The sequence below is a fragment of the Corvus kubaryi genome, unplaced genomic scaffold, assembly GCF_017639235.1.
Source record: "Corvus kubaryi isolate FWS band 111438036 unplaced genomic scaffold, C.kubaryi_AGA036_p1.0 37385, whole genome shotgun sequence".
Classification (NCBI taxonomy): domain Eukaryota; kingdom Metazoa; phylum Chordata; class Aves; order Passeriformes; family Corvidae; genus Corvus; species Corvus kubaryi.
In genome coordinates this window covers 14,720,731-14,734,211 of record NW_024581127.1, presented here as the reverse complement: position 1 = coordinate 14,734,211, position 13,481 = coordinate 14,720,731, and the positions used below count along the sequence as shown (strand labels likewise).

Here is a 13,481-nt window from a genome sequence, read left to right as displayed (position 1 = left end):
ATTAGCTGGTCTCCTAATACATGTGAAACACTGGAATTTGCTGCTTTGCTCCAGATTTTGATTTTAAAGATTGGCTTTGTGTCTGATGTATTTTATGTAGGCTGTAGAGTTGTTCACCTTTATTATTCACATTCTTTTTGATATATAATCTGCATGTGGTTTTGATGGTGAAGCATTAGAAACTGCTCTATGGCTGAATCATATTTAGAGGGTAGCACCAACCCATCAAAGGGACAGCATACAGGATTAGAACTAGCCAAAGATACCAAACCGATTAGTGTTCCACAAGGTTTAAGTGAGGATCTTGACACGAATGGAAATCAGAAACAAAGCAGAAAGATTATGACTGTGAAATTATACTAAGGTGCAAGGTATAGAGCTGTGCTGATGAAAGAAGGATGGCGTGCGTTTAAAAGCTCGGAATAAAGTAGACCAACTCTTCTACAGGAAAGATACTGCCCATACAGATTGATCAGCAATAGTATAGTGTAAGAACCATACATCTAGATCAGATTAGCACCACTGACTGGAACATAATTTTATATTAATACGAATTAGTTTTGTTTCTTTTAATGGTTCTGTGTCGTGATTTTCAATGGCATTGCTTGTATGTCAATATCCAGCTACCTCTAGAACCAGAGAGTACTGGCCATTGAGTAGATGGCAAGTTGTGTGCTGTGACAAAGCATGTAATGGTCTGGTTCTGTACTTAGCTGTTTGTATGTTGAAAGTCACTTGTAGGGACACACACACTATACTACCTACATAGTGACTTTTCACCATGCTTATGAAGACAGATTATGATTTAGAGTAAAGAAGGGAGGATACATAATTAGAAAGCATTTTTGATGTGGATTTTAGGAGTTTATTTGTGGTTTTGTGAATAAATGAGTAGTTGTAGGAGCTTTGGATCTGTTTTTATGCACTTTGGTCCCTTGTTGCTTCCAACAATTGGTAGGCTAAAAAATGTGTCTGCCTGCATTTTTTTTCCCTAAATTCCATCAGGTTTGCATTAGTTTACATGTCAGCTAGCCTCTATGATGTAAAGACGAACTATATGTTATTTTTTGTCATGTTTAAAAAAAAATTTCAATATTTCCCAACAAAATAGTTTTTTTCCTATCTGGTAAATATGAAGACATAAGGTGTTGATGCATTTAGGTAATCTGTATTCAGGAATATGTCTGTATGTCCTTTTTATGCAAGTTTAGAATGATGGAATACATTGTAAAATCCAGATGGGGTTAACTGCTATGCTCATCACAGGGAGAAAACCAGAATAGAACAGAAAACAATATTTCAGTTAGAAGCGTCCTACAGTGGTTATCTGGTCCTACTGCCTGATCAGTTCAGGGCTGACCAAAAGCACGTTATTAAGGGCTTTGTCCAAATGCCTTTTACACAGTGACAGGCTTGGGGCATCCACCACCTGTAGGAAGCCTGTTCCAGTGTTTGACCACTCTCAATAAAGAAATGCTTCCTAATGTCCAGTTTACACCTCCCCTGGTGCAGCTTTGAACCATTCCCACATGTCCTATCCCTGAATACCAGAGGGAAGAGCTCAGCATATCCCTCTCCTTGTCCCCGCCTCAGGAAGCTGTAGAGATCTGTGAGGTCACCCCTCAGCCTCCTTTTCTCCAAATAAAGCAAGCCCAAAGTCCTCAGTCCCTTCAAACAGGACACTGCCTCCAGCCCTTCTACCACCTTTGCTGTCCTCCTCTGGACACATTCACATCCTTTGCCCTCATTCTTCAGCTGAGGGGCCCAGAGCAGCACCCAGAGCTCAAGGTGAGGCTGCACCAAGGCTGTACAGAGGGACAGTCACCTCTGTGACCGGCTGGTGATGCTGAGTTTGATGCACCCCAGGAAGGGGTTTGTCCTCTGGGCTGTCAGGGCACACTGCTGACTCCTACTGAGCCTGCTGCTGACCAGCACACCCAGATCCCTTCCTGCAGGGCTGCTCCCGAGCCATTTCTCTCCCGGTTTATGCTTGTCCCTGTATCTCTCCATTCCAGGCATAGAATCTGTCATTCAGGCTTGTTCAGTTTCATCCTGTTAATCATTGCCCAGTGCTCCATTCTCTCCAAATCCCTCTGCAAGGCTTTTTGTTCAAACAGCATCTCCCACTTTGGTATCCTCGGAGAACTTTGCTAATGGTGCATTCAATTCCTGCATCCAGATCATTGATAAAAATAGTAAATAGAACTGGCCCTAGAATTGTGGGTATGTCACTCGTGACAGGTCACCAGCCACATGTAGCCCCATTCACTACAACCCTTTGAGCCCTGCCCTTCAGCCTCCAGATCACTGTGTATATGGTCATCTGGCAGAAGAATGCTGTGAGTAACAGTATCATAAGCCTTACTTAAGTAAAATCTAGTATCCACCACTTACTTTTCATTCACTGCGTTATCATAGAAGGGTATCAAATTAAACAGGACTTTCCCTCTATGAACCCATGTTGACAGTGCTTGGTGATTTCATTGTTCTTTCAAAGCCTTGCAGTAGTACCTAGTGTGATGTTTTCCATTAGTTTTGCAGAAACTGAGATTAGACTAACAGATATGTTGATTCCTGGGTCTTCCTTCATGCCCTTTTTGTAAATTGGAATAACCCTGCCCGGCTTTCAGTCAGCACGGACCTCAGCCACTAATTTTTCAAGAACTAAAGCTAGTGATTTTACCTCCTTAGGAACACATATCTGCTTTTTGTTCAGACAGTTCAGACATACTTGCAGTTTAAGACATGACTTAGTTATTCCTTAGTAAGTTATATATTTTTATATATATATATAAATAATATATTAAGATATATTTTGGAATTTTTTTATTTTGGGGTGGTATTCAAACTTCAAATGTAGACAAGTCAGCTAAAACAAACCACCCCATGATTTATTCAAATTGGTGTAAAATGCACCTAATTTTGTTGTATGGAGTTGTAAATTATACTAGTACAGAATCATTGAATGGTTGATGTTGGAAAGGACCTCTGGAGGTCATCTGGCCCAACCAGCCTGCTAAAGAAGGGCCGTCTCGAGTTGGCTGCACAGGGCCATGTCTGCATGGTCTCCAAGGAGGGAGACTCCACAATCTCCCTGGGTAACCTGTTCCAGTGCTTAGTCATGCTCACACTAAAAAGTTTCCTGCTGTTCAGAGGGAACCTCCTGTGTTTCAGAATGTGCCCATTGCCTGTGCTCCTGTCACTGGGCACCGCTGAAAAGAGCCTGACTTCATCTTCTTTGCACCTTCCCTTCAGTTATTTGCATACATTAAAAAATTCCCCGTGAGCTTTATCTTCTCCAGGCTGAACAGTCCCAGCTCTCTCAGCCTGTCCTCATGGGAGAGATGTTCCAGTCCCTTGATCATCTTTGTGGTCCTTTGTTGAACTCTCTCTGGTGTGTCCATGTCTCTTGTACTGAGGAGCCCAGAAGTGGACCCAGCACTCCAGGTGTGGCCTCTGCAATGTGGAGCAGAAGGGAAGGATCATTCACCTCCCTGCACCTCCTGGCAACTTTGTCTAATGCAGCCAGGATACCATTTGCTTTTTGGCAGGCAGTGTACAAAATACTTAAATACCATGAACGTGTCCAAAAACATCTGCACAAGATGGTTCTGGTCTACAGGAACAACATAAGTGGAACTTTTTTTACAATGCTTAGTGCATCCAGTAAGGGAAGAAATGGTGTATGTATGGCTCAGCTGCTATACTGCATAGTTCCATAATGTTTCTGGGTTTGGAAGTATTCATGTGGAGAACATCGTATTTATGTGCTTTCACTTTTATGCATAGATGCTATGTGTTCTGAAAAAAGTTCAAATTGCACAAAAATAATGAAATTAATGATTTTGAAATACTTTCTAAAATACTTTTTTTTGTAGTCATTGCATAATAAAGTTCAATATGGCAGTGCATTATTTTCTGAAAAGGTAATTTTGTCTAGGGAAGGTGAGTGCACTTTCTTGGCTTCTTGAGTAAGGCTGGAAATTCATTGCATGCTTCTAAATATTATTAGGTATTAAAGCCCAACATTTTGTCTCAGTATTATTGTGCACATACTTGGCCATGTTTAGCAATAGTATAAGCAGGAGTAATTTTAGTTGACTGCATCATGTTATATAGATGATGGTTATATGGAGCACAAGTGGATGAATCTAGGATGTCTGGAGTTGGGATTGATGTGTCTTGGAACTGCGTGTATCTGTTCTCCCTTCTTTTGTTCTGTGCTTCCCTGTAACTGCTGTTCGTGATAAACATGACTCATGCCCGCTGCCTACTTAGAGGTGATGCTCACTTCTCTGGGCTTTTCTGACCACTCTGTGTATTTGGATGTGTAAATGCTTGGTTCTTCTGTAACATTTAGCTGTGCTAGAGCTTTGCTTTGCTGAGGGTCCCCAGATAGCGCATCAGGCTGCAATACTCCAGAACTCTCTTCTGGTTTGCTGGATTCTTGCTCCATAGCTTCTGTGCTAGCTTTTGGTTCCAGTATTCTCTTAAGCTCTCCTTTTGAGAGCCAGATTTTGCCATGCAGCTACAAAACCACTTCTCCATCTAGAGCTGATGATCCAAAGGTCTCCGTGTGGGTAATTTTTCAAGAACTAAGGTAGGGATTTACCTCCTTAGGAAACACAACATATTGAAGAGAGACCTCTGCTGTGTCCTCTAAGCACCATTTTTCATAATACTTGTTTCTAGATGAAAGTGGGCAGTAAGTCGTATGCTCGTCTTGCTACACATTTGTCAGTGCTCGGGATCATTTTCTGTTGCATGTTCAGGATTAACTGCATGGAAGTCTCTGGAGATTCAGGACATTGTATTGTTTTGGATATTGAGTGGATTTGGCAAAACTTGGGCAGAAAGTGTTAAACTCAGCAGGTCTTAAACCATTCATGATACAGTGTTTGTTAATAGCCAGAGTTTAAATTGCCTGTGTGAGTCTGCAGATAATCAGTTTTAGTGATTCACCATAGAATTTTTAGCTCACATAATGAGGATTGTCTCTTTCTCCAAATATCATTTCGACCATACTTCAGTTTATCTTACAGTTGATTTAATGTCCCTTCTTGCTTGACTCCAGATCAGGTAGACTCCATGGCACAATGCCAGAAAAGTTGTCTTATTTGAACAGGGTTTGCAGTTCTTCTGAAATACAGTCCTTTGAAGCAGCACAGCAGTCAGCATAAAGTAGCACAAATAAAGGCTTTGAGCAGTGTGCTGCTAAATAAAAACACTTAAAGATCTCAGAGATAAATGGTGGGCATGGAATGCATAATGCACAGCAGAGGCGGTAACTGCTTGGCTTGGAGCTAATACCACCATCAGTTTCATCCTCTGCTTGCATAGGAAAAGGTTTATAAAATCTCTGGAACTCTTCTGGTATATCAACACATGCAGTTTTTTGAAAGCAATGCCAATCTGAGCAGCAGCTACTTAGCTTTGTCCTTCTTCACTATGCCATGAGTTGAATCCAGGAGCTGTTTTGTTGGAAAAATAATTTGGCAGAAAGGTTTGTTTTTAACTAGGGTTTGTTACAGTTGTTCAGTGGAAGGGCTGACACAGAGTGTGAATTACTGCTGTAGGTTGCAGGGAAAGGAGGACTGGAGCTTGGCACTGCTGTTTAAATAAATGTATGTGTAACTCTGCTCTTGGGCTCCACACCCAGGTTTTATGAGATTGGATAGAAGCTGCAATGGGGAAGTGGTTCTGTTTGTTAAATAAATAAAACTTGCTGTGAGCAGCTCAAGTGCAGATAATCTTGCTGACTAATAGTATTTTTTCCTTGTTGTTGATTTGCTCTTTTGGCTTAGAGTGATCGTGAGTGGGTTTTTTGTTTCTTACAGGCTTTTGGTGGTGGTTGTTTTTTGGAGGGAGGTGTGGATGTCTACCAATTTCAGAACTGAAACTGGAAGGAATTGCCATTGCTTAATTTAATTTCTGTGTAGGATTGGAAAAGTAGAGAAAGGGGGAAGATGCAACCCAGCATTGCAGCCAAATTAGAGTGTTCATCTTCAGTTTTGCCATTTCTTGCATTTCTAAGAATGTGTCAAGTTCATTTGTTTAGTTCTTATATTAAAGCATCAGTGTCCTGTAATTAACTGGCATTTCAGTTGTATGGATAATTTCTTTGTATTTCCTTGAGAAATTGCATCACATGGAATGAATTATATGTGTGTGCTTTTGCTTTTATTTGAGAACAAATGCTGATGAAAATCTGAGGAGTTCTCAAGGGGGTCTGGTATGTGAAAAAGAGACTCTTGCTGTTTCTCTGATAACACTTGTTCAGGAGCTTGAGTGTTCCTATTGTGTTGATAGAAAGCAATGAGGATAAACAGCTGCTAACTGATGACTTACTTAAGAGTCTGTGTTGTTTATGAAGCAAATAAAAGAAAATATGTCTCAGTTTTTTTATTGTGTTGTGTTTTCTTTGGTAATGAAATGTTTGTCAGCTTGTTGCCAGTTGACTTGCACTTACTGTATAATTTGTGATGGCGTATGACTCTGCAGTATATTAGAGTTAAGAGAAGCATTTTGGCCTACCAAGTCTATACCATGTTTTTTTTCTTTATAGTTGGCATTAAATAATTGATTTTTTATTCATTTTTTTAACTTCAGTTTTAAAGTTTTTCTGGTCTGCTAAAAAAAAATCAAACATTGTGCTCTTTATAATAATCACTATGAAATGATCATGTTTTAAATAGGTCAAATATATGGACTGTATGTGTATACCTGAAAATGGTTTTATGTTTTTTTGCAGCTAACAGAAGATGAAATTGCAACTATTTTGAAATCTACTCTTAAAGGACTTGAATACTTGCACTTTATGAGGAAAATACATAGAGATATAAAAGCTGGAAACATCCTTCTTAACACCGAGGGACATGCAAAATTAGCTGATTTTGGTGTGGCTGGCCAGTTAACAGTAAGTAACTGTGGAAAGATCATTTAAAAATGCTTTAGTGCTCCTAGCCTTGTTCTTTCACGTTTGTCTTCTGCCTTGAATTTTATGTCTGAGAGGTGTCACTGTCACTAGTGGTAGTGGCAGAACTAGCATTCTTTATCACAATGAGTATTTAATGTAGTGCAGGGCTATTTAGTTTTTAGTTGTTTGTTTTTATAACCCAGTGTATCAAGTGCCTGATAATCCCACTTTAAATTTTAGTTAGAGGCTTACGATTATTGTCACCAGTTTGGCCTCTGTAGGCTCATGGGCTGAATCTGTTTGGTCTTAATTGGAAGTCACTACCATTTGATCTTTGGGTGGATAATTTAAAATATAGAATTGGTATAAAAATAATCTGAAAATAAGCATCTCTGGTTTAATTGCATAAACAATATAATTACAGGATACAATGGCAAAACGTAATACTGTTATAGGAACTCCGTTTTGGATGGCTCCTGAAGTCATACAAGAGATTGGCTATAACTGTGTGGCAGACATCTGGTCCCTTGGTATCACTTCAATAGAAATGGCTGAAGGAAAGCCTCCATATGCTGATATTCACCCAATGAGGGTAAGTGAATGGTGGTATTTTTTGTTTGTTATATTAAAAACAAAAAAATCCTCAAGCCCACTGATCATTCAAAACCCCTTAATACTGGAATCATAAAGCTGTATGGTTTTGAATAGAGATTTTAATACTAACAATTTTTACTTTCCGCATTGCTTCCTATTGACTCCAGTTTGCCTGTGTTTTAAGACGTCTCTGTAAGGTTCCAGAATGCCTTTATCTCCGCTTGAGAGGGAGCTACAGCAATAAGCTCTGAATTGGCTTTGGGGTAATATATCGAATCTGTTCTGTACTGTACCTGCACTTGGAGACTTCCATCACCAAGAGTCTGTCCTCTTTTGAAAGGCAGTTTTGAAATAAAGGTGACCTAAAGAAGAATTCAGAACTGTCCTATGGGAGCAGTGCTAATATTAGTAACACCTGACAGCTTTTATTTATTATGGCTCCTAAGGTCTTTTACTGAATTAGTTTACTTTTTGCAAAATAAAATGTAAATAGAATTAGTTGCTTTATGAGGAGTAGCAGTTACAAAGGAGTTACCTGGAGAAGTTCATGGGGAGCAATGTTTACCTAGGGCTAACTCGACACTAGTCATGCTGTTATTTTGTAATGAGCTATAGAATAGCTATGCTGATTGCACTGAACATCAATAAACACTCCAGTCTTAAATTGTTTAAAACCCATTTTGAATTAATAAGGCACTTTATATTACTTAAAGCATATTTTTTTCCAAAAAATCGTTGCAATTTGCTGCAAAAATGTCATGCAATTTTATTCAGTTTTCTTTTGCTGGTGCCTCCTATAAAGAAGCCACCAATATAGAAAGAGAAGGTACTGTTCATATACGATTCCTGTGAGGTGATGGACATCTGAGTTCAAGTGTATTCAGTGCTATTTTTTAGTGAGGTTCTTGGTTTTTGGTTGTGTGTGCTCTTTAGAGGAGAGATATTTCCTAAAATTTCATGACAATGTGCAGCTCTGTTAAAGCAAGCATGTGATTTGAGACATTACATAATTTTGGAAGCAAAGTTTAATTATTTTCTTGCACCATGTTTTTTTTCCATGTAATTAACTGTTTTAAAATTACAATTCAAACTAAAAATACTCAGGCAAAAGCTGAGAACAAAATAAGTATCTCTGAAGCTGGATTTTGATGGGAATTTAAGTTAAGATGAAATAACCTCTAAAAATATTTTGAAGAATGATTGATGACAAATTGAATACATTTGATTGTGCTGGGATTTTTGGTTATATTTCAAACAGAAATGCTTTAATTACATCTGATTAACATCATTGTATGTAGTTGCTCCAGCTGTTGAAAGGTGAGGACTACATTATCAGAGAGAATTTTTATGTGCATGACAACAGCTGCTTATAAATCAAAGGTCACTGAGTTTGAATGCTTGTGGACCTGTTTAACTCTTGCAATCAAGTGAATGCTATCAAAGGCCAAAGTAATTTAACACAATTCTGAATTACATACATGTGTTCTTGTTAATAAATTACGTTATGGTTTTTAAGGGCTTGTATGTAGTTAGTACTCTTTTGTATATTTGATACCTCCAGTTTTTCTTCATTTTTATTAGTGAGTTGTTACAGTGGTTAACAAGAAATACACAGATTTAAGTTGCAATAGTTTTTCTGGTGTCATATGATACAGCTTCACAGGACTTTTGGCCATATGTAGATGCTTTGTTTTAGTTATGACACAGAATTGATACAGGCAAGCATGAAAGCTTGGGCAAATTTTCATTGCTTTTTCTAGATGTTGCTGGAGTTCTGTGGTATTTATGTAAGGCACAGTTTTGTTGCCTGGGAATGCACAGTGAAATTACCATGTGCACTATTTTGCTGTAGGCTGGTTGGCACTGCCACAAAGGTAATGCACTGCCAGTAGGCCATTTCCTTGTCAACTGCATTTACAGCTTAATAGAAATATTACATGACTTCTTTAAACAAGTGTTTTGGCAGAGAGGAAATAGCAGATTCCATGCAAACAAGCATAGCTTCCTCTGCTTAACCACACTCTGACTATTCCAAAGAATTGTACTAGTTTCAGCTGGGAAAGAAGAAGTGGAGGATGCAAAATGGTATTTCAGGTGGGAGGGGGAAGAAAAAGCAGGTTTTTTTCTGGCTAAGTATTTCTGTCATAGTGTATTTGACTGTGTAAGTGTCATCCATGCTATTTCACTTGTTTCTGCTGCAAATCTGAGTTCAACAGGAGCTGTAGTTGTCACACTTGGTTTGAGGCTCAAAGGTCAAGAGTACTTGCCAGCTCAGTAGTTTTAATGCTTTATTCACCTAAGATTTATGGAATGCCTCACATATTCAATGTCAGAGTCCTTTTCTGCTTTTGCTAATGATGAAAAGTGAAACTTCTGTATTTTCTGTGTTTTTTTTTCAAAGGAGTAGTGTTTTCAGGTAGTTTTAAAGGAGGGAAAAATGCAGATATCCTTAAGTTGCCCTAAAACATGATGATACAGCCACTAGAAATAGCAAGGAATTTGCTGATAAAAAAATCACTCAAACCTAGATAATTTAACCCATCTAGCAGGGCTAAAAGCATGTTGATTGCAGTAGATTGTTCAGCAGCCAGGGTTAATGTGGCTAACAGTGTTTGCATCTGCCTTTGATTGCTCTGGTGTGATGAGCAGGTAGCAATTTATAGTGGAGCTAATTACAGGGGACTTCATTATAGTTCTAGAGTAAGACTCAATCTCTTCCTCTGAAGCTGCAGTGATGTTGTAACAGCTGATTTCCCATGTCCCCATTGACTGCAGCATATATGCTGTCCTGTAGTGATAAAATATTTGTCCTACCACAGACAAAACTTAATTCAAACCACTAACTGTTTTGTTCAGTCATTCCTCTGCATGTGATATCTATCCTTATTATTTCTAAATTCCCTTTTTTTAATCTGTAACAAGACCACAGAGAATGGAGTGTTTTACTGTAGCAGTTGTGATTTTGCTTTTTTGCTAAAAACTGATAACGTGCTTGTGAAATATCCTCTGTCTTTGCTAATCAAGCCATGATCTCAAATTGTCGTGTAAGAATTGGTTTTGGTGGAACATCCTTTAAGCTGCATAGTTTTTGTATGATCCTTCTGCTGCTGGTATTTGGCTTTAATAACAAGTAGATTAATAACACTTTGCCATAAAGCTAATCCTAAAACTTAAGCATGGCTCTTTTTGAGGTCCTTCTAGGCCACCCTTACTGAAATTTTTCCTTGTGTTCATGCAATGATGTGATCAGTTATTCCTGCAAGGCTGAGATTTTTATGATCAATTTAAGTGTGGGCTGCTGGTACTAGAGACAGGCTGTCCATAGCCAGGAGTTCCTGACCTTTCTGTTAAGCAAGCACTTATATTTTTGTGGCCTCACATGGATAAAGGAACTGATGTTCTGAAAAGTTAACATGATAGAAATCTCCTAGAACTGGGCCAGAGAAGTTGTAGGAGCATGTAGTGGACAGAGGAAATGGGCTGAGGGGAGTTACTGCTCTTGAGCCTTTTAGACCACCTATAGAACTGAAATGTGTGTGTTATAAAACTTGCTCTTCTTTGCAAGGCCAACAGTTACTGACAGGTTGGTGTGCTTCAAATAAATGCTGGTAGCTCTCTTACAAAAGAGAAGGAAAAGAAAAAGCCAAAAAAAGCCCAAACTCTTTTCTTTCATGCTTATCAGGCAGCTGCAGTAATTCACATTGTGGTGGCATAGAAGAAGCTGGTGCTAGATGTGTTTTTCAACACTTCACAGTATTGGTCTTTGTTTCTTTATGGTGAAGTTTGTTGGAAATGGACATGTGGACATCACATGTTCTGCAGTGAATTGGAGGAAGCCAATTTGAACTGCTTCCATTTGCCTTAAGTCCAATCATGATATTTATTTTTCCATGGCACTTACCCAGATTATCCATGCCTCCTGCTTTGCCTGTGTCATTTCCACCCTGGACTAATCTGTTTGTAATAACCTTTTATTCCTGATGTGTCTTATAACAAACTACAATTTCCTAGTTTTTTATTCTTGACATACTGCATTAAAACTGGAGATTGAAGTGAGAATTATTGCTCTGTAGGGCTGTAAGAAAAAAGGTGTCATGTGGAGCATGGCAGTCAGATTCAGACCAGTTTTTCAGCCATTGAGAAGACAGTTTTCTGTATGCCTTTTGTGCTAGAAATTGAGGAGAGGAAAAAAGAAAAACCACTTCTGTTTTGTCACTCTTGCATTTCTTCTCTCCAACAGATAGTGTTGTCTCATTGGTTTCTATTATTTTCTCTAAGAGTTCATATATCTTATCTCAGCATTACTGCTTTTAAATTAGGCTAGGTTTGTAAAAGTATATGGTTTTCTTATTTTAGTGCTTTTGCTTATCTTTATAAAAGACTTTGAATTAACTTCTAAAAGTCCTTTACCTTTTAAGAACTTTCCATGAGACGCTGTTAATTTGTAACTTGAGGTCTTCTTGCCTGCTGTATCAAGATAGTGAGCTAATATTTAAAGAGTTTAAAATATGGGTATTTCATTGTACATTACTGTTCATTATTTTACTACTCTTCACAATCTTGTGGAAGAGTGACAGTGAGCTGCGATAATGTAAGGTGCACATAATATGTGTTTACAGTGAGGGACCCAAGACACTGATGTGATATAGTTGTGACAGCAGAGGAATTGCAGAAGCATGTGTTTTGTTGCAGGGTTTTCAAAAGGCTGTTGTAAGACCTTTGGCCCTCTCCTGGCTTTAAATGGAGTTTTTGTATTTGCTTTATACAGACCTAAATGCAGGTGATGGGTGCAGACGGGTGGTACTCCTACCTGTTTCCATGCATTTTCAACACCCATTTCTGCTGGAATGAGCATTTAGGTGGCCGCATGAAAAGCTGGATCAGAAAATGGATCCATCTGAAAACTGACCAAGTAGCAAGAAGTAGCTTTCAGCAATATTGTTAACAGGGTGCTTGAACCAGGTGGGGACAAAAATGTGTGGCTGGGACTGGTAGAAGAAATGGGTCATCTGTTTTTGGGCATCAACCAAGTTGACTTAAGGTTCTTGAAAAACCAGAGTCTCAGCTGGCCATCTGTAAATTTATTGTGATTAAAAGTTAGTAATTATTTAAGGAAACTGTAAAGCATCTCTGCAGTTGACTCTTAAAAATGCTTGTCCTAAGGGACAAACTGACATTTTTGTAGCTGTTCTGCCTGTCCTTTGTGGCTTTTTCTGGTTGGACATATTGATAAAATTAGACAGGATTCTAGACCTTTCATGTCTCAGTGTTCCCCCACAAAGCCTTTCTCCTTCTCCACCTCATCGTGTTCTTCCATCTTTATATGCTATTGCTGTGATACAGCAGAACTTCATGGGGGAAACTTCCAGTGGCCTTAAGTTTGCGTGCAGCTGAAGGGAAGTGTTGATTCATAATATATTTGCCTCTGGTACTATTTATAGCCAAAGTTTCAAATAGGTGTTATAACTTTATTCAAGAAAAAAAAAAAGGCACTGTTAACACCAGACTGTATTTGTCTAACAGAAGATAAAGTATATTCTCTCTATAGACTGAGGAAAAAAAAATCAATCTCAAAGGATTTGCTTTCCACATAAACCACCATGAGAAATATGAGCCCATATTCTACTGGGGTATGTAACATTTTTTCCTTGGGTGAGTAGTAGTAGTATGTGGTTCAGACCAGTTGCACCTATACTAATACCAGTGCTGATCTGGGCACTGTATCTTTGGTAGTTCTCTTTTTTTTGTTCAACAGCTTTTCAGGATTGTACTCTAAGGAAGTGTGACTTACTTAAGGGGTCTTAACAAAGGAAAGCTTTAATTTTTAATTAAAAATGCTGCTAATTCAAATTAGTATGCAACCGGTCCACCTGCTCTGATCAAAATGTGAATGATTGCTGTGTGGGGATTTTTGTATGAATAGAAAACCAAAATAGATGAGACAATACTTTCAGCAGTACATTAAAAAAAA

General features: G+C 38.6%; 1 protein-coding gene across 2 annotated transcripts in view; it reads left to right on the top strand.

Annotated features, from left to right (window-relative positions):
* The window catches only part of STK3 (serine/threonine kinase 3), a 139,055-nt gene that overhangs the window by 20,364 nt on the left and 105,210 nt on the right, over nucleotides 1-13,481 (top strand). For both annotated transcript variants that reach the window (XM_042035731.1, XM_042035732.1), the window contains exons 5-6: nucleotides 6,752-6,916; nucleotides 7,341-7,508. In XM_042035731.1, coding sequence (XP_041891665.1) covers nucleotides 6,752-6,916; nucleotides 7,341-7,508 — 333 coding nt within the window. The remainder of the gene's footprint in view (nucleotides 1-6,751; nucleotides 6,917-7,340; nucleotides 7,509-13,481) is intronic.